The sequence below is a fragment of the Paramisgurnus dabryanus genome, chromosome 22, assembly GCF_030506205.2.
Source record: "Paramisgurnus dabryanus chromosome 22, PD_genome_1.1, whole genome shotgun sequence".
In the NCBI taxonomy this organism is placed as follows: domain Eukaryota; kingdom Metazoa; phylum Chordata; class Actinopteri; order Cypriniformes; family Cobitidae; genus Paramisgurnus; species Paramisgurnus dabryanus.
In genome coordinates this window covers 31045861-31072723 of record NC_133358.1, presented here as the reverse complement: position 1 = coordinate 31072723, position 26863 = coordinate 31045861, and the positions used below count along the sequence as shown (strand labels likewise).

Below are 26863 nucleotides of genomic sequence, written 5' to 3'. Positions count from 1 at the left end.
CACCTCAAACAGGTCTTCGCGTTTAAAGTTAAAAATATTTAACTCAAGCGAAAAAATTGCATGACACGAAGTTAAATTCCATAAGTATTCTAAAAAAGAGGAACACGATGCTTCACGTTTGGTGTGTGCGTAGTCTAATGGTGCGTTAACTCCAGATGCAAATGAACCTTTTGGTCATGCTATGTCAATGCAAAGACGCGATAGACATCCTGCGGTAGGATTTGCGCGAATGAGGCAACGTAAATTTAGATTTTAAGGTGTTTGGCCCCCATAGTTCAGATTTCTCAACTCTAAAAAAATAAAAACTTTGTCGCATATTCGTGCTGCATTAACCAATCAGGAGCTTGCTCTAGTAGTGATGTGATTACGACATAGCCAGCCGAGGCAGAAATATGAAACAACAATAGAAGACAAAATCATTGTCACTGTACGACACATCTTCATACTTTTATAGAAGCAGGAATAAAAAGTATTTTGCTTACAAGAAAGTGAGTAAGGAGGTCAGACCATCTGGTAAGTTGTAAAAAACCCTCTTTACTTAATTTGAGCTATATATAAACATTGAGATTGCAAGCTAGCTAAAGCCAGCAAATTGAGCGCATCCGCATATGAATTTCATTCATGAAGGCCGCGGATTTCACAGGCTAATGAAGCAAGTTAAATCAAAATGTTCAAGCGTCTGGTGTGAACGCACAGTCAGGGTTCCAGTATGATGATGTTTTTGTGTTTTCATCAAAGCTGGAGGTTCTTACTACATGATCTCCAGATCTCTGGGTCCTGAGTTTGGAGGCGCTGTTGGACTCTGTTTCTATCTGGGCACCACATTCGCCGGGGCCATGTACATCCTCGGTACAATCGAGATACTGCTGGTGAGTGTTGAAGTCATCCCCCTTTCTCTACTCCATCATTTATGTCTTTCTCCTCTTTACACGGTTTTGTAAAATAATTTATGGTGTTTGTCTGTTGTGTCACAGACGTATATCGTGCCCAATGCTGCCATCTTTAAAACAGATGATAAAGAGCTGCAGGCCGAGGCCATGCTGAACAACATGCGTGTGTATGGCACGTGTTGTCTGGCGCTCATGTCTCTGGTGGTGTTTGTCGGGGTCAAGTATGTGAACAAGCTGGCCTTGGTCTTCCTCGCCGCAGTCGTCCTCTCCATCCTGGCCATCTATGCCGGGGTCATCAAAACCATCTTTGAGCCTCCCGTTTTCCCGTAAGTCAGACATTAGAGAACTTCTTTAACATACATGAGAATCTGACATCCTACTTTTTAAGTTGCTTCCTTTCTCAAAAATTTTGTCAACATTTAGCTTCAAGTTGTTCCAAACCTGTAGAAATTACTTTGCTCTGCTAAACCCTAAAGAACATATTTTAAAGAATGTTTGTAACCAAGCAGATCTGCGGCACCATTGACTTCCATATTGGGAAAAATTATGCTATGGAAGTGAATGGTGCCCCAGATCTGTTTTTACATTTTTGAAGTTTGAGTAATAGAAATGAAAGTAAATAAAATTGCTCAACTGTTTTGCTAATTTGCTCCTTCAGGCTGCTTGTTGTAGTCTCATTTTATAATACTGTTTATTTAAACAAAACAAAATATGGGTTTTAGTTAGCGATTTGTTGGACCACAAACATCTGCAGCAGTGTTTGCTGAAGGCTTTTCAATCTCCACAATTCTCCTGACAATAAACTTGTATTTAATGGATCTTTTAAGCTTTTTCAAAACTGTCTTTTTTTCATTTTCAGGGTTTGTTTGTTGGGCAACCGCACCCTTCAGAACCACAACTTTGACAAGTGCTTGAAGACAGAAATAATCAACAACGTGACGATGACCACAAAACTTTGGTCGCTCTTTTGTAAAGGGCCGGAGCTGAATGCCAGCTGTAATGAATACTTCTCCATCAATAACGTCACAGAGATTCAGGGCATCCCTGGACTCACCAGTGGAGTTATTTCAGGTCAGAGGACTTTAAGTCAACACTGGATATCTAAATGTGTTTAATATCTAAATGTTTGTGAAATGAAAGTTGTTGAATGCAGATTGTGTTTGATGTGAACAGAGAACATGTGGAGCAGTTATGGTCCTGCTGGGATGCTGGTGGAGAAATCTGTAGCATCAGAGGAGTCGATTGACACCTCACAGGACGTCTTAATGCCGTATGTCGTCAATGACATCACCACATTCTTCACTTTACTCGTGGGAATCTACTTTCCTTCTGTCACAGGTACAACACATTACATCACATTACTCTCTCTCTTTATTTTGTTTGTTTATTTGTTCCTTCATTCATTCTTCCCTTTTTATTCATTAATTTTTTTATTGATTTATTTTTTGTTTGTTTGTTTGTTTGTTCGTTCATTAGTTTTTCCTTTGTTTGTTCCTTTGTTCTTACTTTCTTTCTGTCTGTCTTTCTTTCTTTCGTTTGTTTGTTTGTTCATTCGTTTGTTCCTTTGTTAATTCCTTTTTTATTCATTCATTTTTTCCTTGATTTATTTTTTTTCTTTTGCTTGTTCATTAGTTTTTTTTTTCTTTTGTTTTTATTTCATTCATTCTTACTTTCGTTCGTCATTCATTCTTTTGTCCTTTCTTTCGTTCGTTCTTTTGTTCTTTCTTTCATTCTTTTGTTTGTTCTTTCATTCTTTTGTTCGTTCTGTCTTTCTTTCATTCGTTCGTCCTTTTTTGTACATTCGTTTGTTCATTCATTTGTTTCTTAATTTATTATTTCTTTTTTGTTCTTAGATTCATTTGTTCTTTGGTCAATACTTTGTTCTTTCTTTCTTTCTTTTGTTGTTCATTCGTTTGTTCCTTTGTTCATTCCTTTTTATTCATTCCTTTTTTTCCCTTGATTAATTTTTTCTTTTGTTTGTTCATTAGTTTTGTTTATTTTATTTCATTCTTATTTTCGTTCGTCATTTATTCTTTTGTCTTTTCCTTCGTTCTTTATTTCATTTTTTCTTTCGTTCGTTCGTTCTTTTCTTTCTTTCTTTCTTTCGTTCTTTTCTTTCGTTCGTTCTTTCCTTTCGTTCGTTCGTTCGTTCTTTTTGTTTGTTCGTTCGTTCGTTCGTTCTTTTATTTTGTTCGTTTGTTTTCTTTCTTTCTTTTTCTTTCTTTCTTTCTTTCTTCTTTTCTTTGTTCATTTGTTTGTTCATTTATTATTTATTTTTTATTCTTTCAATCATTGTTATTTGGTCATTCCGTTCCATCTTTCATTCGTTCCTTCTTTCGTTTGTTCCTTCTTTCGTTCGTTTCTTCTTTCGTTCGTTTCTTCTTTCGTTTGTTTGTTCGTTCTTTTTTGTTCGTTCATCTTTTCTTTCGTTTGTTCGTTCTTTTCTTTTTGTTCGTTCGTTCATTCGTTCGTTCTTTTCTTTTGTTGGTTCTTTTTGTTAATTTTTTCCTTTTTCTTTTCTTTGTTCATTTGTTTGTTCATTCGTTTCTTCTTCAATTATTATTTCTTTTTTATTCTTTCAATCATTTGTTCTTTGGACATTTCGCTTCACATGTTTTTTCTTTCTTTCATTCATTCATTCTCTCTTCTCTCACTTTTGTTTTACTTAATATTTTTCATGGACCGGTTTGGTCTGGTTCTTAATAGAGATCAGTTTTCTCACTGATATTGAGCTCAGCATGGCTGCGTGTGTGAAGGCTTTGTAAACAGAACGATTGAGTTTCATAGTTTGTTGTATTATCAGCACATGTTCAGGACCTTTAGTGTAAAAACATGAAGTGAACTTTTGTTGAACCCTTGTTTATAGTGTAACAAATGTTTCCCTTAGATAATTGACCTTTGCGATATAAAGTATCTTATAAAGTATCTTATTCTTGTTTTTAATTTAAATACCATGTGATCTTGATAATATTATGTGACGAAAATAGTTTTCATTTTCCTGTTAGACACCTGTTCAATCCTGACTAATGTAAAGTCTTCGTCACTAGAGGTTAATGAGGTTGAGAGCAAACAGATGTAATGTCTCTTTCCTCCTGTGTTCGGCAGGTATCATGGCAGGATCAAACAGGTCTGGAGATCTCAGAGATGCTCAGCGCTCCATTCCCATTGGAACAATCCTCGCCATAGCAACCACCACCATCATCTGTATCCTTAATTTAGACCTGACGCCTTCCTGCTGAACATCCATTACACATATTAATGGAGCTGTAATCGAATCATTTAAGGCTATTAAAAAGTTTTCTTAAGTATATTCACTATATAACTTTAAAATTGAGTTTCTCTTCAGAGTTTTTTCTTGAGCACGTAACTCAGATCTTTCCTGTGTCGTGTTTTTTGGCGCCTGCATCGAGGGTGTGGTGCTTCGAGACAAGTGAGCGCTCTTTCGGTTTCTTATTTTCCACCGTGTCTTGGATGAACGTACAGGAAAACCAAATTTATATAACACCTGATTTCAGTGGAAAACCTGTTTACAGGCATTTAGATGTTGTTGTGCAACAGTTTCCTCTCTGCAGTCAGAGGACTCTTTATACAGCATAAAATATCCCAAGTTTTGAAACGCTCTGTTTACTTTATATTTACATCCTCTTAGGTTTGGAGATTCAGTCAAAGGAAACTTGGTGATTGGGACTCTGTCTTGGCCTTCGCCGTGGGTGATCGTGATTGGTTCATTCTTCTCCTGCTGTGGGGCGGGGCTTCAGAGTCTCACCGGCGCCCCCCGTCTGCTGCAGGCCATCGCCCGAGACGGCATAGTGCCTTTCCTAGAGGTCTTAACTAAATTCATACAATCTAGTACACATACAACCCTTACATACATTTACCACGGTTTGACTGTCATGTGATCGTTCCTCAGGTGTTCGGTCACGGTAAAGCCAACGGAGAACCGACCTGGGCTCTCCTCCTGACGGCTTTCATCTGCGAGAGCGGGATTCTCATCGCTTCTCTCGATGCCGTCGCTCCCATCCTCTCAATGTAAGACTCATCTAATGCTGTTTAATATTTACTGTGGTGACAGGCCGTGTTTTCATGGTATTATTCTCTCTCTTCAGGTTTTTTCTGATGTGTTATCTGTTTGTGAACCTGGCGTGTGCTCTCCAGACGCTATTGAAAACACCAAACTGGAGACCTCGCTTCAAATACTACCACTGGTAAGATACCGAATACTTTACCAATATAAAATACAAAAGGAATGAAACAGGAAAATAAAGCTGGTGGTATCATTGCTAATTTTCCAACTAACTGGACAAATATTTGCTAATAGCATCTGACTTTATTGTAAAGTGCTACCCATTCATTAGCATTTAGGGTATTAGCTAACATAAAAAGTTATTTGTTAACATTAGTAAATGGCAGTGTTGTAGTCGAGACCACCTAAACCGATACCAAGATCAGAGGATGTTGAGACAAAGACCAGGGCCTTTAAAAAGTGGATGGAATTACATCTTGGATATTGTGGGCTTTTGTATTAATTTTGTTGATCGATTTCTTTTTGGACAATCCCCTATTCATTTCTTACCACCACAACAGTAACAAAAGATTGCATTTAAAGCCAGAAGTTTTACATCTAATCACATTAATGATGTTAACGCAACACCAAATAGTTTTTTTTTACCTTAAAATAACGTTTCCAAAAAGTTTCAGTGGTTCAGCCACTCAAAACAGGGTGAACGGCACTTTCACATCTATCGGCCAAAACCCCACTAATGAAGTTTCCAACCGTTGGGTCGCGGTCCTGTAGTTCGACTGAAAACTACAAAACTTGCTTTACGGCAGACCTACAATCCAATCAGAGCCAGCTTTGCTGCATTAGGCTAATTTATTTACGACAGTGGTAATGGACAATTCCGCTTCCAACCTGTTGGGGGAGCAAAGAGCAAAAACTCTTTAGTGTTGCTTTAACACATAAATTAAACAATGCACCAGCAATTTGGTGTGATTCCCGCAGTTGTGGTCTTGATTGGGACCAGGTCTGAGACTATGACAAGACCGGGACTAAAGACAGTCGAAACAGATACAAGACCAACCCAACACTAGTAAAAACAATGAGCAATATTGTTTGTCAGCATTTCTTAATGTTAGTTAACACCAGTTAAAACTTTTGGTTGCAAACATGAAACATGAGTAAATGATGAAATTAACATGAACTAAGATTAATAAATACTGTGCAAATATTGACTGTTAGTACATGTTAGCGAATGCATTAACTCATGTTAAGAAGTACAACATTGTTAATACAGCAAATTTACATTTAGATTTTGAGCTAAATAAACAAGCGTTTTATTGATGTATAGTTTGTTAGTATAGGACAATATTTGGCCGAGATACAACGGTTTAAATATCTGAAATCTGAGGGTGCAAATAAATCAAAATATTGAGAAATTGATTTTAAAGTTGTCCAAATTAAGTCCATAGCACTGCATCCACTCACAGAAATATTTGATATATTTAAGATAGGAAATTTACAAAATATTTTTTAATAACCTTGACATAATACAATGTTACTTTTCCTTAAGGATCTATTTTGTACCTTTAAAAGGTACAGTTAACTGTTTTGTACCCCTAAATATTAACTGGTACAAAAGTGTTCCTTAATGTACACAATTGGCCTTAGGGTATAATATTGTACTCCATAAGGTACAACATTTCAATGTGTTTTATACCCATAAAGGTACAAAAAGGTACCTTTTAGGTTACCACCCCAGCGACAGAAAAAGGAACAACTTTGTAATGTTTTTCTGACAGTGTACCTGTGTGACTTAAGGCTGGTTTTGTGTGCAAAAAATAATGAGGCATACTAAAAAGTGATCAAATATATTTTAAAACAAATATCAAGGTAAAGTGTTTTGAAGGTCTAATAATACAAATGGAGTTTGATCTCTCTTAACCTCTGAACTGTTACGGCTCATTTCATCTGATCTGGTTGCCAAAGAGACTCTCAGTCAGGCTTTAAATGAACAGAGTCATTACGGAGTCATGAATCTCTCTGAGGATACAAACACACACGAGACACAGACTGTTTTATGCCAGCTAGATATCTTATGGGTAGGTTTGCACAAGCCTTTTGTAAGTTCTTGCTTGAAGTCCACACCAAAAGCTTACTAACTTATTTGTAATTAAATCCAAGTTTGTTGCAATGCAAAAATATTTAAAAGTGCATAAGTTATCTTAGTTTTGATGTAAAGAGGTACTAAGTTATGCACCTAGTCCCTAAATATCAGACTCATAAACTAAAAGTCAACATGTAATTAAATTCAAGGCCGTTTGTAGGCATAGGCACACCAGGCAGTCGCCAAGGGCGCCACCTGCTGATCACAAATTTACTATGTTGTCACCATAATAACAATGGTATTTAATTTAATTAAAACTGTGGTAATAAATCTGCTAAAGTCTTGGTTATATATGATCTTGTTTTTGGGGGTTCCAATAGGGGTGTTGCCTATGGCAGTGCTTCCCAATTCCCAAAAAGTTTAGAGGTCTCCTCTTATAAAACACTTGATTCAACTTATCAGTCTTCTTCTAAAATGGTAAACACGTCTCCCTAACAAGCTGATGAGTTAAATCAAGTGTGTTAAATAAGGAGACATCTAAAGCATTCTGGGGGGGGGTTCTCGAGGGCCAGGATTGGGAAACACTGGCATAAGGCATCAAAATGGCTAGAAACGGCCCTGTGTCTATTTGTTTTTAGTTTAAACACCCAAGAGAAGCACATGAGATGTTATGTTTTAGTGAAATGCTGTACACCTGCTGTTCACAGGACTCTCTCATTTCTGGGTATGAGTTTATGTTTGGCTCTGATGTTCATCTCATCCTGGCACTACGCTCTGGTGGCGATGCTCATCGCTGGATGCATCTACAAATACATTGAATATCGCGGGTAAGAGCTGCAGGACGTCATTACAGCCCACGCCACGAGTCTGTCTGTGCTTCAGATCAGATAATCCGATTATGGATGACGCGGCTTTAATCTCACAGAGTAAATGTCTGTCGTCAGTTTAAACTGGCCTGTGTTGATCGTGTGTCTGTGCACGCAGGGCGGAGAAGGAATGGGGCGATGGGATTCGAGGTCTCTCTCTCAATGCCGCTCGCTACGCTCTCATTCGATTGGAGGAGTCGCCACCACACACTAAAAACTGGAGGTGAGGAATGTAATACACAAGCATTTTACATAAACTCTCCACACTGATACAGGACAGGACAATCTTTGGCCGAGATGCAACTATTTCTGGAATCTGAGGGTGCAAAAATATCAAACAGAGAAAAAAATCCACACTGATGAATTGACCTGATTACTTAATGATATAAAATTATTTGTAAGATGATAGGAATTTACATATATTTACTTTTACAAGTGTGCATTTGAAAGTTTTTTTCTAACGTAGGGCTGTGCGGTATATCGAGTTTTGGTCATATATCGGTGTTTAAGACCCTCTTTCTTTGCAACAGATGATCTGGCAGAAATGTACACTGAGGTCCAATCAGCTTTTAAGTTGTGCATTTGTGTATTTTTTTTACTTTCATCATACGCTGTTTTAATAATGACGATCGTGGCATCTCATAGGAGGCTTTGAAGTGCATGAAAAAGTTATTCCACTTCTTAGAATATACTGGGAAACTTAGCGTACACTCATCCCATTAACGACATTCATCCCAAAATTAGTGAGATATGAATTTTGGTCTATATTACCCAGCCCTAATCTAAGGTATGATTCAGTGCATTCAGGAGATGTTTATTAGTATAAAGCCATATTCGAACATACGGTATTTTCAGCATAGTCACTGGTAATGTTTACATGCACAAAATTTTGTCATTCCAATTGAATTTAATACAATTGAAGGTTACGAAGATACAGTTTACATGCACCCTAAACATTGCAATCTGGTTAAAATGTTTGTTTACATTTTAATCAGATTGCAAATCTATTCGCACAGCCAGGGTTGCCAGATTCGCTTATCAGAACCATCCCTAATGGACATTCAAAACTAGCCTAAAAGCATCTCAATGACTATTCATAGCCCAAATACCAATAACTAATGAACGAAATACTTTAATCTTTAACCTGCAGAAAAACAACTGGTGGAAACAGTTTAAACTCAAATCTAAACTCGAAATGGCAACGCCTCGCTGCGGACATCGCTCGTCGAGTTCAGGTTTTATCTATGGATTAAAGTCAAAACGGAGTTGGAGAAAGTTGTTTTTAAAGTCGCAATGAAAAGTAAAATAAAAACTGTAATTTGTTTTGTAATATTGTGGTATTTTTTACAAATTATTTATCTGTGAGCTTCATTAATTTTTAAAAATTGATGTGCCCTCATAATCTTTAATCAAAAGTGCAAATCTCCTCCCCTCCTAAAAACGATCTTTCTTTACTTCCGGTCAAAATGTATGGCAGGTGGGCGGGGTCCGGGAGAATATCGCTGTGATTAGCAATTAGCAACACGACCCAAGTTCAAATGATCCAATCAGATCTTGGACAAATTCAAATCCAGCCCTGCCTTATTTCATTTCAGAGGCCGGTCTTACTCGGATACACGTCACCACGGGGAAAATTAGGCAATTGATACTTCCGTTTCATGGCGACTTTAAGAAGTTTTCAGATATAAGTGATGAAAACACGCTTTTCAAAAGTCACAATGCTATGTTATTGCTTTAAGTAGCCTAATGTTTTAAAAGTACACATAAACGTGGCAGAATGTACATCGCGTGACCCCAGTTACCTTTCCTTAATAATGCGTGATGCTATTGCCTAACTATTGCGCGTTTCTGTGATGAGAATCATGTGATATAAGAGTTTAATTTAAGACGTGAACTTGAGCACAAATGTTCTGCGCATGCACACAATGTATTCTTGCATCCGATTGAGAAAATACTACGATTCACGCGTTTACATGCGTACTTTTCTCCTGCGGATCGGATCACAGATTGTAGTACACCACACCCTTCAATACGATCCAAATTTGCATCCGATCATCCTCAATCGTATTGATTAAGGTGTTTACATGAAGGCTTTTCAATACGATTGAGCCATCAATATGATTACAAACAGATTATTTGGTTGCATGTAAATGTACCTAGTAGGGGTTGAATGACTTCAAATTATTTTAAGTCGACTGTTATGACATCAAAGTCGAGTTGACGTCTACTAGTTGTTGATGTCAATCATACAAAACACATGAAATGGGACTGATTTGCAACATGCCACAATTTATTAGCAGAACATTAATACAGATGCTGATTATACAGCTTATGTTGCAACTTAAATTAAAAAAATATATACAGCTCATATGTTGCAACCTAACGTAACAATGCAACAATAACTCCCATTTTAGAGCATTTTTTATCGATGCATGTCGGCATAACAATGCTAAAATTATACAGCTCCTATGTTGCAACTTAATGTTAACAATGCAACAATAAATCAAAAAAGTATAGTGATGAACACGACTACCTGTAGTCGACGTCAGGCTTAAAGCGTCACGACATTGCATTAAGGTCGACTATTTGGTTCAACACCTAGTACCTAGTGATTTTATTGCCATCTGAATCCAGAATATCAGTGTTTTTCTCCGACCATCTGTGGAAAAATCCCCGGTTGAATAACCTACTGTTTTTTAAAGGACATCAAGGTCGTGTGGTAATTTAATTGCTGAATGAATCCACATCTGAGTTTATTAAAGGGGATTAATGCAAAAGTCATTCTGCACATCCTTTTAGACCACTAAAAAGCACCGTATGGTCACGGGCTTTGCGTTTATTCTGCATTAGTCAAGCGTCTTTCTTTGCATGCATTTTAAACAATGACACCTTCATAACTGAAATGATGAGAAGTATACAAAGTTTCATCATCGCTCTTCTACAGTGAATGGGAGTTGATATAAATAAAGAGAAGAAAATCACGAAAACTTTTAAAATCTTTATTATCTTTAGCAACAAGTACTAAATACAATTTTAAAGTGTATTCAATTACACAACATTGTTTATATACATATAATGAAGTATCTGGGTCATGTGAATGATCATGTAATTGAATTTGTTTTGAATTATATAAATGAATGTATCTTCATCCGAATGCATGAGTTTTAATGCGGATGAGACATTCAAATCTATTTGTACAGACATCCTCATTAGAAACAATTACTGTGTGAATAGGGCTTAAGAGATATAAGTGTGTTCCTGCCATTCAAACTCTTGACTCATATGTTGTTGACGTATATACTGTCATACCGCCAGCTTTAGTCTCCATTACTGTAATCCTCTGTGTCTCTCTTTATATATTATTAACCTTTCCTCTGGCCATAATCCAGAGAGACTATCAGTATTAGATCTTTCCTAAAGCTCCCAGTAATCCTTTACTAAATAAAATGATTAAATAACGTCAAAGTCAGGTCAGATCTGCACTGTGATACTGCAGATGATTTGTGTTTGGTTTGAAAGAGATCCTTCGTTCACAGATTTCTTGATCATCATTCAGTGATAGTGTTTGTGTCACGTCTCATCTCTCTCAGTGTTATCAGCGTGAGTTTATAACAACAGATCCTGAGTGTACGGTCAGATGCTTCGTCTCTCTATGAGGAGTGAAACATTAATGATGATAATGCTGGAGATCCTGCTGAACTCGGGTTAACATCATTCACATGAGAGCATCACAACAAAGCATCTTTTTATTGTTGTGTTTAATCTAATAATCCCCACAAATACAATGAAAGTTTAATTTTAGAAAGGAAAATCTGTTCCAGTCTGTTCCTGTTATTTAAGCATTCAACATTATATTATATTATCCAAACTGTTGTCCTGAGGTTCTGCTGGTCTAACGTTTGACATTTTTCTTTGGTGTTAAAGGTTTTGATGTATTTTGAAATACTGCACTCTTGAGTAGGATTGGGTACCGTTGACATTTTAATCAGTACTAGTACCAGTATCGGTACGTGTAATTCTGCAACCATATCCAACGATGATAATCATAGCATTTTGGGATCATTTTGTGTAATTATGTCTAAGTGCAAGAAAGCATGAGCTCAGTTAGCCTTTGTGTGCTCTCTATGAAGCCTTGAGATGCAGATTTCCAGGGGCACGCTTCGGATTTGCGTACACACAAAACTCACTAAGATCTGGTACGCGTCTTCTTGGGATTTAATATTTTAATTTGCCAAAGCATGTGAAAAAAGGAAATGTTTGTGACGATGCAGCACATTGCCCTAAGTTGCAACCAAGTATCACGAAATTACATACCCATGCATGAGTCTTTTGCATGACACTGACACTGTTTTCTGCCTTTTTGCGTGAACATGTCACATATTTCTGTTTACGTGTCACATACTTGTTACTCAACTGTTTTGTCCTATTTTCTTACCATTGTCGCTTGGGTTTAGGGTTATATTTACACAAAATGATATCCTTACCCAAACCCAACACTAACCCTAATGCCAGGCGACAATGGTTTAAAAATCATAAAATATAAATAAATAAATCATGAAAAATAGGTATAAACCAATACTTAAAGTGAAATCCTAACGCAAGCACCAAATCTAAAACCGAAGCATCAGTGGTTTGAAAATAGGACATAACAGTTGAGTAACAAATACGTGACAGTGACATGTAAACAGAAATGCGTGACATGTTCACGCAAGAAGGCGGAAAACCATGTCAGTGTCACGCAAAAACTCACAAATTTACGTGACATAGGTACATCATTTCGTGATACAGGGTTGAAAGTTGCAGGGGTGACATCACATCACAGGGTCTTTCTCTACATACCCTTTGTAGTAGAGGTCTCCACGGGTCCACTTAGATCCGAAAACTTTAGGTCCGACCTGAGACCCGAGCTGGTTCGGGTCTGAAAGTTTTGCGTTTGCCTCGGACACGGGTCTTGTATAATAATAGCGGCATCAGGTCTCAGGTAATTTTAAATGAATGTTTTTGACGGACGGACCCGGGAAGACCCGAACTCTCTCACATGTGTTCATTGAGTTCTTTTTTAACCCCTCTTCTGTTTGCCAAGAGCACTTGCGACATCGTGTGGCTGGTGGTAGGAAGTTTTTTGTTGAGACAGACCTGTCAATCAATTTTGAATGCACATTTTAGCGTTTACCTTGGTGTTGTCATCAGATAATAAATGAAAATAAATGGAGCAGCGTCTGGATGCAGACTGCACACACGTCGGTGCCGTTTACATTCCAATCTAGTCGTGTTACAAAAAAATTGCCACTGGTAAGGATCGGACTCGGGTATAATTTTCTCAGGTTTGTCTCGGTTCAGGTCTTTCTTTACAGTGTTCCTTTATAGCTCAGGGGTAAACCATTGCATTTACAGCGCAAAAGGTCATGGGTTCGAACCCAGGGAACACACAAACTGAATAAAAATGTAGGCTATACTTTGTAATGCACTGTCTGCCAAATGCATAAACATAAAAAAAAAGTTTTATTCAGGCGGGTTAGGGTAAATACTAATTTGGGCCATTTTTTTGGACATGATAAGACCTCTTCTTTGTAGCTCTCTCTTGCACAAGGCTCTGTAGAAGAATCATAATTCGGTCGGTGCTCTTAAATGTACCGAGTTCGATACCCAACCCTACTCTTGAGGTTCTGTGTTTCTGTCTCAATGTTTTGCTATCCTGAAGTTTTGTGGTTCTGTTTCAGGCCTCAGCTGCTGGTTCTGTTGAATCTGGACTCTGAGTTCACCGTGAAACATCCACGTCTTCTGTCCTTCACCACACAACTGAAGGCTGGTAAAGGTTTGACCATCGTGGGCTCCGTACTGGAGGGAACTTTCCTGACCAAAGAGGCCGAGGCCAAAAGAGCAGAACAGGTAGAAAATCCTAAATAACCTCAGAAAGATGTGTGAAGGTTTATCAATGACTTGACACATGATTGATTTGTAACATATTGATAAGGAAGTGCACAGGGTCAGGGTAGATCAGGGGTTTTTAAACTGTTAGTCAGGACCCTAGGATAAGGTGGGTCGTGCACAGTTGCTTGGCTATAGTTGTGAAATACACAACGCAGTTTAGTCTAGTTAACTAATCACTAGCATTGACAATGACTTTAATATGATATTCCATAATGTATTTTGATATTGCAGTTAAACTTGCATTTCATAAATATAATGACAAGAAAATGAAAAACTACTAGCTTATAAAAGAGAAGAAAATGTGTTTCCTCATATTTATTTTGAAAAAAAAAAATGTTAAAGAGTCTTGGGAAAGATTACATCTATTTAAGTGGGTCACCCCTTTAGTAGATTTTATCCTCAAATACAATATAGGGATCCTGAATAGATATAGGTGTAGCTGAAAAGAGTTACGCTGACATCTAGTGGCAACAAACAGAACTACTGTTCAATCACATTTATGTGAATGTTGAAGTAGTTGATGATCACAGATGAGTGACGTATAACATATGAATAAAATATTTATTTCCACAGAACATCAAATCTGTCATGGCAGCTGAGAAGACAAAAGGTTTCTGTCATGTTGTGGCGTCGTCCAACTTGCGTGATGGCATCTCTCACCTCATCCAATCGGCCGGCCTCGGGGGAATGAAACACAATTGTGTCCTCATGGCTTGGCCTGGGTCATGGAGACAGTCTAATGACCCACAATCATGGAAGAGCTTCATAGGTTTGATTGTCACCTGTATAAATAATCTGTCTGTTTATAATATTGGAATGTCTAGAAGTCCAGCAGCATTAATGTTTTGTCTATACAGAGACGATTCGAGAGACAACAGCTGCCCATCAGGCCCTGCTGGTGGCCAAGAACGTGGACAGTTTTCCTCATCAGGAGCGTCTCACTGAAGGCACCATTGACGTGTGGTGGATCGTCCATGACGGAGGAATGTTAATGCTGCTGCCGTTTCTGCTGCGACAACACAAGGTGTGATGTCATCATGAGATCATCATCGTGAGCTTTAGTTTCTGTTTGTTTAATAAAATAATTAATCATTCATGAAAAATGATTCTTAGGTGTGGAGGAAATGCAAGATGCGCATTTTCACGGTGGCACAGATGGATGACAACAGCATTCAGATGAAGAAAGACCTGCAGATGTTCCTCTATCATCTTCGGCTGAATGCTGAGGTGGAGGTGGTGGAGATGGTGAGTTGTGGTGTAGTTAGTTGTGTTAGAGTTTGTGTTATGCTCAGGTTGGTTTATGTGTTTCTTTTTTGTCTCATTCATGCAGCATGAGAGCGATATCTCAGCGTTCACGTATGAAAAGACTCTGGTGATGGAGCAGCGCTCACAGATGCTCAAACAGATGCAGCTGTCGCGGACAGAGAGAGAGAGAGAGGTGACGTGTGCTTTATGTTCATTCATTCATTATGCATCTGAATGGCATGAAGTTTTAATAATAAGTGACAGTTTTGTCACTTATTGTGTGATGCTGTGTGATGCTACTGAACTACTACATGATGTAGTTTTTACAAGCTTAAAAAACCTACTAGAAAAATAATTAGAAGAAAGGTAGAAAAATAGTAGGAAAAAAGTAAAAAATGGGTAGAAAAATAGTAGAAAATGGGTAGAGGAAAAAGTAGAAAAAGGTAGAAAAATTGTAGAAAATTGTTAGAAAAAAAAGTAGAAAATGGGTAAAAAAATTGTGGAAAACATTTAGAAAGCGGATAGAAACATACTAGAAAATAGGTAGAAAAATATAAAAAAGGTACAAAAATAGTAGAAAAAAAATGTAGAAATATAGTACAAAATGTGTAGATTTTTTTTAAAAAAGGTAGAAAAATAGTACAAAACGTTTACAAAAAGAAAAAAAAGGTTGAAAATAGGAAAAAAGTGTAGAAAAAAGAAAAATAATACAAAACGAGTAGAAAAATTGTAGAAAACCAGTAAAAAAAGTAGAAAAATAGTAGAAGAAAGATGGAAAAAAGTACAAAACATGGACTAAAAATAGTAGAAAATGGTTAGAGAAAAAGTAGAAAACAAGTTCAAAAAACAGTAGAAAACAGGTAGAAAAATTGTACTAAATGTGTAAAAAAAATTGTAGAAAAATTGTAGAAAACCGGTAGAAAAATAGTAAAAAAAATTAGAAAAATAGTAGACAAATATTAGAAAACTGGTAGAAATATTAGGAAAATAGTAGAAAATGTGTAGAAAAATGCTAGAAAAAATAGAAGAACTGTAGAAGAAAGGAAGAAAATACTAAAAAATATTATGAAAAAAAATCAGGAAAAAGATAGAAAATAGTACAAGTAATGGAGAAGATTAGAGAAAAACTTCATGAAGTTGTTTTTACAAACTCATATTAGCAAAGGGCTTGTTTACTTTATGATAATTTTTGTGTTACATATCAGGACCATGCAAATAAACTTATAAACAATTATTTGAATTATAAGCTCATATCAGAATAAATCAGCTGAACTGTTGCAGAATTCAACTTTAGGTATTTTGACTCTCCAGCTTTTATTGTTCATCATCAGATCAGTTGTTACAAATGTGAAAAGGCCCTGGACCCTTCACACTTCATTATAGGTTTGTGACTTGTGGTCCCTTTTTTATTTCTGCTGCAATCGGGGAACAAACCTCTCAGATTCAAAGCATCACTGATGAATCACGTAGCTCCATACGGAGGAAGAACCGAACCAGCAGCGTTCACAGCTCGGGCGTTCATAACCAGAGCAGCCAGCTAGATGACGATAACCCAGATGAGGTAGAGCGTCCTGGATTCAACACATACAAGTACAGATTCATACCTGTAGCCATCAATTAAACAGATGATGTTAGTCTGTGAGGCATGGTTTTGGTTCTGTACCTGTACCGGTGTGGTCCAGGTGTCTCCAGAAACCCTTCTCCCATCATGCATGTGACCCTAAACATCTGTAATCCCACATGATTCACCCTCCTTCAATTCATTACTGTTTACTCTGCTAGCAAAAACATCCTTTTATGTCATTTTGGGGTTTACTCGCTTTATATTGCATGCTGTCAGTCTTTATTATGTTATCTCTTTAAAGACTGATAGATTGGCATGTACTGTACATTATGCTATAACTAAAACATTAACCATGCAAATGTTTTTAAAAAAGCATGTTGATCATGCATTTGATCATATTGGGGTAAATTGTGGATAAAGAAATTAAACCGATTCTTTTATTAAAGTGTTTGGTAATGTGTGATGACCACAGGCACAGCTTATCCATGACAGAAACACAGCGTCTCATTCGGCGATAAATGACAAGGCCGACGCAACGCCTGACCGAGTCCACATGACCTGGACCAGAGAGAAGTTCTTGACCGAACGCAACCGGAACCGAGAGGCCAACGCAAGCATGACCGTGCGGGATCTTTTCAACATGAAACCGTAAGTCTACACTTTCTTCTGGGCACTATTGTTATATATGAATATACAATTTTTATGAAAATAAAGTTTGCATTTAACTTTTAAATATTAAAATATCTCGGTAAAACTAGTTGAATAATGTTTAGGCATTTTTTGCTACAGTACTTCACATGCTGAAGGTTCAGGTTTAACTGAGATCTGTATGGTAGCGTGCATGCTTAAATAAACTTCAGAGCCTGCTGGGTATTTACACAGGCTGTGTCAGAAATAGCCCTCAATACCCTTAAAATAGTGCACTATGTGGTGCATAAAATCACTGAGTGCACTCATTCAAACCTATAATGCACAGCAATAATGTACAGTAAAATACAACCAAAGCTACATCTTCACAGTGAGGCGCTGTAACATGAACTCCCATGTCTTAACACAAGATGGCGCCTGCAGCACTTCCAGAGCACTCAGTGTCCAAATCCATTATTTTATTCAAGTGAACTATATTAGTGGACTAATGTAGGGAATAATGAATGAGGGTATACTATAGGGGGCTATTTCGGTCACAGTATGCATGCGTGTGCTGGATAATGACGTCACACAGCATGAACTAAATGTTTCATTATGACTAACGGTCACATGATCTACACCATTTGTCCTGTCTCTCTTCACAGATTAACATTATTACTTTTTATTATTATTTATGTAAGAACATTTGATTCCTTGGTGTCTTATTTTGCATAAAATAGTAGAAAAATTGTAGAAAATGTATTGAAAAAAACCCAGTACAAATAAGGTAGAAAGAAGTAGAAAACGGGAGGAAAATTGTAGAAAACTGATAGAAAAATAGTACAAAATTGTACAAAAAGGTAGAAAAATAGTAGAATTATTATTTTTTTAAATCTAGAAAAACGGGGGAAATTTTAAATTTTTTTTATGAAAATGGTTAGAAAAAGGTCGAAAAATGGGTAGAAAAGTAGTACACAAAAGTAGGAAAATGGTAGAAAACTGATAGAAAAATAGTAAAAAAATAGTACAAAAAGGTACAAAAATAGTAGAAAACTTTTTTTAAAATACTGTAGAAAACGGGAGGAAGTTTTAGATTTTATGAAAATGAGTAGAAAAAAGGTAGAAAAATTGGTAGAAAAAAATAAGTTTTTTAAATGGGTAGAAAAATAGTAAAAACCTGTTTAAAAAAGCAGTAGAAAACGGGAGGAAAATATAATTTATGAAAATGGAGAGGAAAAAAGGTAGACAAATAGTAGAATATGGGTAGAAAGAGAGTAAAAAAATGGGTATAAAATTTGCATTGTGATTTAATTTTATTGTATTTTTATTATATAAAAATGTTATGTCTGTTTTTACTTGTTTCCTGTTATATGCGATGAAATATGATGCAGACATTCACTGTAATGGTTGTCTGTAATACTTTATTTTTAGTTTAATTTTAAAAGATTCCTCTGACCAAATAAACTCAAATGCATTGAACATGATAATAATATATCAAATATAAGTGTTTTGGTATACATCGTACAGTATATAAATGTGTGTGCGTGTGTGTGTCAGCCTGAGAAATCGTCTAAGTTTGTCTTTGTTGTTTTGTCTTGTTTTTCTCTTTTTAGAGAATGGGAGAATCTGTAAGTCACATATCTCTGTATTGTGTCTGTGTTTTATATATGTGCCTGTATGTGTAACTGCTCCAACCCTTTAGCACGCTGGATAATTTAAGCATATGTTTGTGTGTTTGTATGTGTGTGTGTTTCCATCCCATCGTGTCCTGATGTCCTGACAGAGCTGATGCATTTAGCATGATGGATCTCATGTAATAAAGCTTGTGCTGTCAGGAGCGTTTCACCTGCTGTGCAAAACATTTATATCAGATTTTTTGTTTAGTTGATCCTATATTAGATTTGATTGATAAAAAGCAGTTCAAGTGGCAGCAGGTGGCGCTGATGAGCACAAGTTTATATTGAACTGTGTGTTTGTGATGTGCATATGAAGCTGTGTATGTTTCTGCAACTAATATATGATCCCATTTTGGCTTGAATAACATTATATCAAATGCACGGCAAAGCTTGCGTATAATAACTAAAGCTGCTCAGAGTCTTTAAATAGTTAAAGTAGTGCTATCATTACAGTTAATGTTGTACAAACAGTGAAGTGATGATAAATATCAAACAGAGCAAAAGAAGCATATAAAATGTTGGATTTGATGTATGGTAATGTGTTTTGTGTTGTTTGATTTTGGAATAGGAAGCAGTCGAATGTGCGCTGCATGCACACAGCTGTTAAACTGAATGAAGTGGTGCGCTGTAAATCACAGGATGCTCACCTGGTGCTCCTCAACATGCCTGGACCTCCCAAAAACAGAGATGGTGATGAGAACTGTATCCTTTTGTTCATAACAAATTTTTATTTTTTAAACCGGATGATCTCATTGAGATTTAAAACCTCTTTTTCAAGAGAGACCTGGCCAAAATGGCAGCATAATTTCAGAACAAAGTAACATACAAATACCAAACATACGCAGAAAACTTGTGGGATTATTATAAGAGCTGATGTTACATGACATATAGGAGCAAAGATACGAGGGAAGCGTATTCAACAAAGACTTATAAATGAAGATAAACCAATGTATAAATAATGGTATCGTCCGCATAAATATAGATAGCAAATAAAATTGGACCCAGGACTGATCCTTGCGGTACACCACAAGGTACACTCAGAGTTGCTGATTTGCAATTATCAAAATAAACACACTGAGTTCTATCTGCCAAATAATTGGCAAACCAATCCACAGCATGGTCATTAAGACCAATATTACATAACTTTGCAAATAAAATGCAATGATCTACTGTATCAAATGCTTTGGCCAAATCTATAAAAAGAGCTACACAAGTGTTTACTTGTGTATACTGATCCAAAGCTGACATTTATCAAATGAATAGGACTTCTCATCGGATAAACCTTTATTAAAGTCAGTGTTTAACTTTTAAAGTGAGACCGTATACAGTCAAGCTACTTTAATGTGATTATTTATGACATCATATTCTAGTTTGGTTACCAATGATGCAGTAAAAAAATTGCATTTATGATTATACCATAGTTAAGAATGACTTACACTAATAACATCAGTTAACTGAGGTAAACTTACTGTAACCAGTGGCATCATGTCCATTCAAACTGAGGTGGCACGTGCTGCATCTTTGTCACTTTTCAAAGATTTTCGCCGTTTTGATCGTATTACATGTTACGTTATTTATGCGCTGCAGATGCAACAGCACAGTTGCAGATGTCATCAACATCTCAGCGCAGTCGTGGACTGCTTGCAGCTGCATTTTGCTTTCTGAAGAATTAAAACATGATCAGAAACGCTCACAAAATGTACAAACTCCTGTACGGTAATGCGCAGTTAACCTCCACTATGTAGAAAATATATAGTCTCGATGTTATATATCATTTCTAGATTCATTTTAGTTCACATGGGCGCTGAGTCACATATGCTCACATATAAGGTCAAATTTAGTGCAAAAATAATAATCTATAAAATAATCTAAAAAAGATCTATAATATTTATTTTAAAGTCTGGGTATGCACACATTTCTGTGAGCTGTGCACACTGTTCCTGCTTAAAAAATAAAATTGTTGCATGTTGTAACCTATAATAGATCATGTTCATGTAGTTTAATTGTTAGCTGTGTAAGGGTCATGGGTTTAATCCCCAGAGAACGCACATCTTGATAAAAAATGCATAGCTTGAATGCACTTTAGATAAAAGCATCCGCCAAATGCATGAATGTGAAGTATGTGAACATTAGACAGAACGATACTGTAAGTGTTTTTTGTTTGTGTGTTATTGATCTTTGACTGACGCGTCTCAGACATGGAGTTTCTGGAGGTTATGATGGAGGGTCTCAACCGGGTCCTGTTGGTGCGTGGAGGTGGCCGAGAGGTCATCACCATATATTCATAAAGTCACGAGCTGCCCAACGCCATACTGGCAGGAATTCTGTTTATACGGGCGTCTGGGAAAACCTTACACTTGGTTTTATACTGACATTGAGCCCGGCTGTGAGTTTGTTAGAGGACGATGACGTTTTTGGGTCTGGTGAAGTGCCCGTGAAAACGGAGACGATGCACACGCGTGATGAGAAGACCACAGGCTCATAACTCATTACGCTGCATACCGACATGTTAATTTATGCTCATTGACTCACTTTCTGTTTGTTTTCTGTTGTTTGTTTGTACAGTCTGTGATACTGTAGGTTTTTATGTCTGTCCGTTGTGTAAAATCTGCCTTTGGCAATGTGTCCACAAACTGTTTTTCATTTGGACGGTTATTGTTTCGTTTGGTTTGACGAAGATGATGAAGAGTCTTCACGTTGCTCGCACAATCGGATGGTTTTAGCGTTTGTTTTAGACAATGTTTTTAAGAGCTGCTGTACGCCGGACCGTTTTTTACTTAATGTTGCTAAAAGTGTTTCTGCAGAACCTAATAGTGATTTATGCACAAATAATCCTGACAGTTCATTATTGAGAACTTGGGATGTGTTTTTATTTGCATACTTCAAAATTCTTTTTTTTTTCGATACACAAAAGTACATAACACCAAAACCAGGCAGCATTCACAAACATTTGTTTTTTTGCAGTATAATCCATAATCTAAGTTTTAAAGGTTCTTGATTAGATATGAAGGGAAGTTTTGGCTCAAAGTCATTGGTGAAGATGCTGAATGTGTTTATGTTACTGACTTTACTGAATTATATTGAATGTGCAATACCTTTAAATGTTACGAAGGCATCACTGGCCTAATAACATACAGTTACTTACCTAGAGTTTTGTATTACATTAGTTGGACTGTTTAATACTAACAACAAAAGCTGTGGTCTCATCATGAAACATTCATGAATCACAGACATCTGTTTGATTTCAGCTGGATTTGCACTTTTTTTGTCTTTTTAAAATTGTATCATAAGAGCCGAGGGCACGGCTGCTGTGTGTCTGATGAGTCTGAACCAGCACTGACCATCATCATATCATCATCATCATCACTGCAATAAATGTGTTTCTCAACATAAACTGAAACAACATTTAGTGTCTGTATTGATGTGAATGTGGAGTATGATGATCTCCGGAGGTGAAGCTCAGTATTTATCGAGCGTGGATGATCTTAAGCACAAACTAAAACTTAGTACTTGCTTTTGCACTTTATTGGTCATGTTAGCTAGTCACATAAACTTTAGCACGCTGTAGATACTATATCACTCAATAATATATTAGCATGAAATTATAGTTGTAAGTCTAAGAAATAATACAGGTAAATATTATAAAACTGCCCAGACAAATCACAAAGCAGCTGTTACAAAATGAGAAAAAAGCTTTTCTTATAGGGCGTACACGCCAAACGCGAATTTAACGATTTGCGCAAATAATGCAAAGACGCAAATAGACGCAAACTCACGTGGGCGAAGTGAATGACCCAAATTGGGCGGCGCGTTTGCTGCGAAAACTCTGAACACTGCACTTTAAACGCGTCTTTGCGCAAGTGGAGAAAATATTCAACAAAACATAAAAAATTAGCATGACACAAAGTTAAATCCTACGAGTAATCTACAGCAAGGAACGCGATGCTTAGGATTTGTGGTATACGCAGCATTGTGGGGCGTACACACGAAACACGATTTTAAAGATTTGCGCAAGTAGATTACACACAAAGTCAATGCAAAAATGCAAATAGATGCAAACTCACGCTGTTTGACGCAAATTGTGCATTGCGATTGCCGCGAAGTTTGCTATTCGGCTCAAACTCATTTTTGAAAATTATTCAGCTCAAGTGAAAAATTTGCATGACACAAAGTTAAATCCCGCGAGTAATGTACAGTGTTAAAAAAGTTACAAATTTGCATGACAGTAAGTTAAATCACGTGAGTAATCTAGACTGAGAAACTTGATGCTTCACATTTGGTGTTTATGAAGCATAATGGGGCGTACACACCAATTGCGAATTCAATGATTTACGCTAGTAGTTTACATACAAAGTCAATGCAAAGACGCAAATAGACACGAATTGGGCAGCATGATTGCCGTGAAAACACACACTATTTGCCTCAAATGCGTTTTCGCATATAACATTTAACTTGCATGACACAAAGTTAAATCCCACAAGTATTTTAGAGGAACGCAATGCTACACGTTTGGTGTGTACACAGCATTAGTTTGAAATAATCCTGACTTGGCAATGCGCTTTTGTGCTGTGTAGCTTTGACAGCTTCACATTTACACAGTTTTTTTCCAGCAACATATAAAAGAGCTCCAGTATGAAGTAAGGACTATCAGATATCATAAAAGTGACAATGGTGATAGATGTGGAGCTATAGTAACCATCTACATATGTATGTTAATACTGTTAACACTGTGATGTGAACATTTTATTGCTCAAAAACAAAAAGTGAAAGAAACTGTTAAACCACACACCAACACGCAGATCAGCAATATTACAATCAATATTAATGAAGGCCATGCTGATAGCTTGAAGGAACAGATTTGAGTTATTTTATTTTTGTGCATTTTGTAATCTAAATCAGAGAGACGTGGAGCGTTCTGTTGGGGTCTGATGGATGCCCCCGAGGTTTAGAGGAAATCATATCTCGTGTTTGAAAAAAGATGAGCCCTCCTCCCTGCGTGTTTCTTTAAAACCTCTGTTAGCAGTGCAGTATTTTGTTACCAGAACAGTGTATTTTTTACATCGTAGACACATGGTTATTGATACGGTTAGATTACAGTACTTATATTGTTTAAAGTTGTAGTTTCTATACTGTCCAGCTATTGTTATACTTTAGGAGATACTGTATTGTGCACGACATGGGAATAATATTGGCTGGGTTTTTTGCATTTGTTTATTATGTGTGGTCATCTCTTTTTACAATTACGTCATTCATAGTTTATCATAACCAGCAATTCTGAGCTTTCTTAGGGTCTAAATTTGAAACCGACCCCACTGTGTTTTTTTCTCTGCCTTTTTTGAGATTTCAAATCATTTAAGATGCACTGAATGGTGTAAAGTATGTGGAAGACCCTTCTAATATATTTATAAAAATGTATTTATATTTATAAATGACTATATAAATTGTATATAAATATAAAAATGTATTTACACATATATTTATGATGTAAACAAAAACTTTTATTCTGCAAACGTTTAATTACGATTAATCATTATGCAGCCCTGCTCTAATAAGGTCCTGGATTCAGATATCTCATGAGAAATTTTCCACATAGGTTTAGTGTTTGGATGTCCACATACTTTTGACAATATTGTGCAGTGAGGTCTTTGTGTAATGTGTGATAATCTGCAGTAGCCTGTAGGAGTGCAGGATGGTGACGAGTGTTGTTTAAAGCAATGATCTTGAGAATCAAGTAGGTCATAAAATGTCATCTACCTCACAACAGTTAGTGTGATGATAGACCCACATCAAGTATGTTTTAATTAAAACCATGTCATTGGGATATGATCGAGTGAGTGATCAGGTGAGTGAACAAGTGAGTGATCTATCTGAGGGAGTAAGTGATTGAGTGAGTGATCTAGTGAGTGATCCAGTGAGTAATCGATCGAGTGAGTAAGTGAGTAATCGAGTGAGTGAGTGAGTGATCGAGTGAGTAAGTAAGTGATCGAGTAAGTGAGTGATCGAGTGAGCATTTGAGCGAGTGAGTGAGTGAACGAGTGAGTTATTGAGTGAGTGAGTGAGTGAGTGATATATCGTGTGAGTGATTTATCGGGTAAGTGGGTGAGTGATCGCGTGAGTGATATATCGAGTGAGTGATTTATCGAGTGAGTGGGTGAGTGATCTATTGAGTGAGTGATCGAGTGAGTTATATAGTGAGTGAGTGGGCAAATGATCTATTAAGTGTTTGATCGAGTGAGTGAACAAGTGAGTGATATATATCGAATGAGTGATCTATTGAGTGAGTGATTTATTGAGTGAGTGAACGAGTGAGTGATCAAGTGAGTGAGTGAACAAGTGAGTGATATATCGAGTGAGTGGGTGAGTGATCTATTAAGTGAGTGATCTATCGAGTGATTGAGTAAGTGATTGATCGAGAGATGCACTGCGTGTGTTTGGTAAATATCTCAGGTCAGGTTTTTCTCGTAGCTGTTTCTTAGATGGGAAAATGGGGATGCACTGATACAAAATTATGCCAATTCCAATATTCGATTACTTAGAATGACACCTGTTCAAGATATAATATGCCCTGATCAATGTCTGTTTTAAAACTATCTGCCAATGTTATAGGCCAATATATTGATGCATTCATTTGGGAAAACTGATTATTAGAAGCAAACTCTTCCTGTGATAAGACGAATTTAAACATAACACGTATATGCAGAAAGACTGTGCTATGATGTTATTCATGGGTGTGTAGTGAAAGATCTCCATTTAAGAAAAATGTGTGCCTCTGAGTCATTTAAATAAAAGTGCAACATGATACCAAAACCTGTGAAACACAAGTGTGTCTTTTTTATTTGATGTGCATGTAGTCAACACCAGATGGCGCTCAATATGTTAATTTTCCAGTTTATGTCTGTAACTGTATCTGTATAATGTCAACAATTATTCTTTATGCAGATCCATATATTGACTCATGATAATATGAAGACCTTGACTGAAGTCAATATTTGTTCTTCATTCCATTTGCTTTCAGGACACATGAACAAACAATATCAACCCTGCCCTGCATTTACAAACAAACCTTCTCTACTAATACAGTAGCATATGAAGAGAATAGATGCAAAACCCTCTAAGTGCATCTGACATGTTTTCTTGTAAAGAGCATCAGACACTTAATGGATTCAGTTATTTCTGAATGACCCGAGGCCGAGATTAAGCGGATTTGAAGCGAACGTATAATATGTTCCCAGAGCATTTGTTTAATATCATTATTTTATTTTTGACTGAGGTGGCTTTTAAAGTGCTTTTGCATCTGAGCTCCTCATATTTTTGATGTATTTTTAATGTAATGTGTATGAGAGACCCCACAATGTACTGTAGGTTTACACTGAAATTCTGAATGAATCAATACGAATATTAACACAACACAAATCATTACTGTATTACACACTAGTATAACTCTAATTATGCAGATTATGCAGTGACCGAAGATGTTAAATCAAAACTCTTATATTTCACATATACATACATAATTATATTATATTATATTTATATAACATGTATTGATCTTTTTTATCTTGTGAATACAAAAGATATTTTAATAAATGCTGTAAGCACACAGCTGATTTTAACCATTGTAATAAGCCATTTAATTATAAATGTATATACGTAATTGTATGTAGATTTTATTGTAACAGTATACGATAATACAAGAGTCGCCTTATCTGTCAGAAATCAAATTCTGAAGGACTTTAAACTGTTTGTCATGAACAGAAGGTACAAAGTGCAGTGTTGTGTGTTTCAAAATCAATGTGAAATGCAAACAGTTCATCCTGTGATCAATGATCTTCATCATCATCATCTGCACTGCTGAGCTGAGCCACAACTCAACACCAGCAGTTATTGACTCACTGCTATTGCATTTTCCAACTCATTATTGACACATGCTTTTTTAATTCTAGCCACTCATAATTTTTCA

The 26863-nt window shown here is 36.6% G+C and overlaps 1 protein-coding gene across 4 annotated transcripts in view; it reads left to right on the top strand.

Annotated features, from left to right (window-relative positions):
* Positions 1-25710, top strand: part of slc12a7b (solute carrier family 12 member 7b) — a 50204-nt gene extending 24494 nt beyond the window's left edge. Inside the window, exons 6-26 of one of the 4 annotated variants that reach the window (XM_065258875.2) lie at positions 739-869; positions 975-1216; positions 1750-1961; positions 2064-2228; positions 3996-4094; positions 4263-4320; positions 4540-4714; positions 4801-4919; positions 4997-5095; positions 7702-7821; positions 7979-8083; positions 13581-13749; positions 14365-14560; positions 14649-14815; positions 14905-15036; positions 15122-15229; positions 16478-16597; positions 17073-17248; positions 18841-18855; positions 19472-19605; positions 21100-25710. In XM_065258875.2, the coding sequence (XP_065114947.1) occupies positions 739-869; positions 975-1216; positions 1750-1961; positions 2064-2228; positions 3996-4094; positions 4263-4320; positions 4540-4714; positions 4801-4919; positions 4997-5095; positions 7702-7821; positions 7979-8083; positions 13581-13749; positions 14365-14560; positions 14649-14815; positions 14905-15036; positions 15122-15229; positions 16478-16597; positions 17073-17248; positions 18841-18855; positions 19472-19605; positions 21100-21191 (2834 nt within the window). In that variant the 3' untranslated portion in view covers positions 21192-25710. The remainder of the gene's footprint in view (positions 1-738; positions 870-974; positions 1217-1749; positions 1962-2063; positions 2229-3995; positions 4095-4262; positions 4321-4539; positions 4715-4800; positions 4920-4996; positions 5096-7701; positions 7822-7978; positions 8084-13580; positions 13750-14364; positions 14561-14648; positions 14816-14904; positions 15037-15121; positions 15230-16477; positions 16598-17072; positions 17249-18840; positions 18856-19471; positions 19606-21099) is intronic. The other 3 variants (XM_065258877.2, XM_065258878.2, XM_065258879.2) reach the window with 3 other exon arrangements.
* The last annotated feature ends 1153 nt before the right edge of the window (positions 25711-26863 follow it).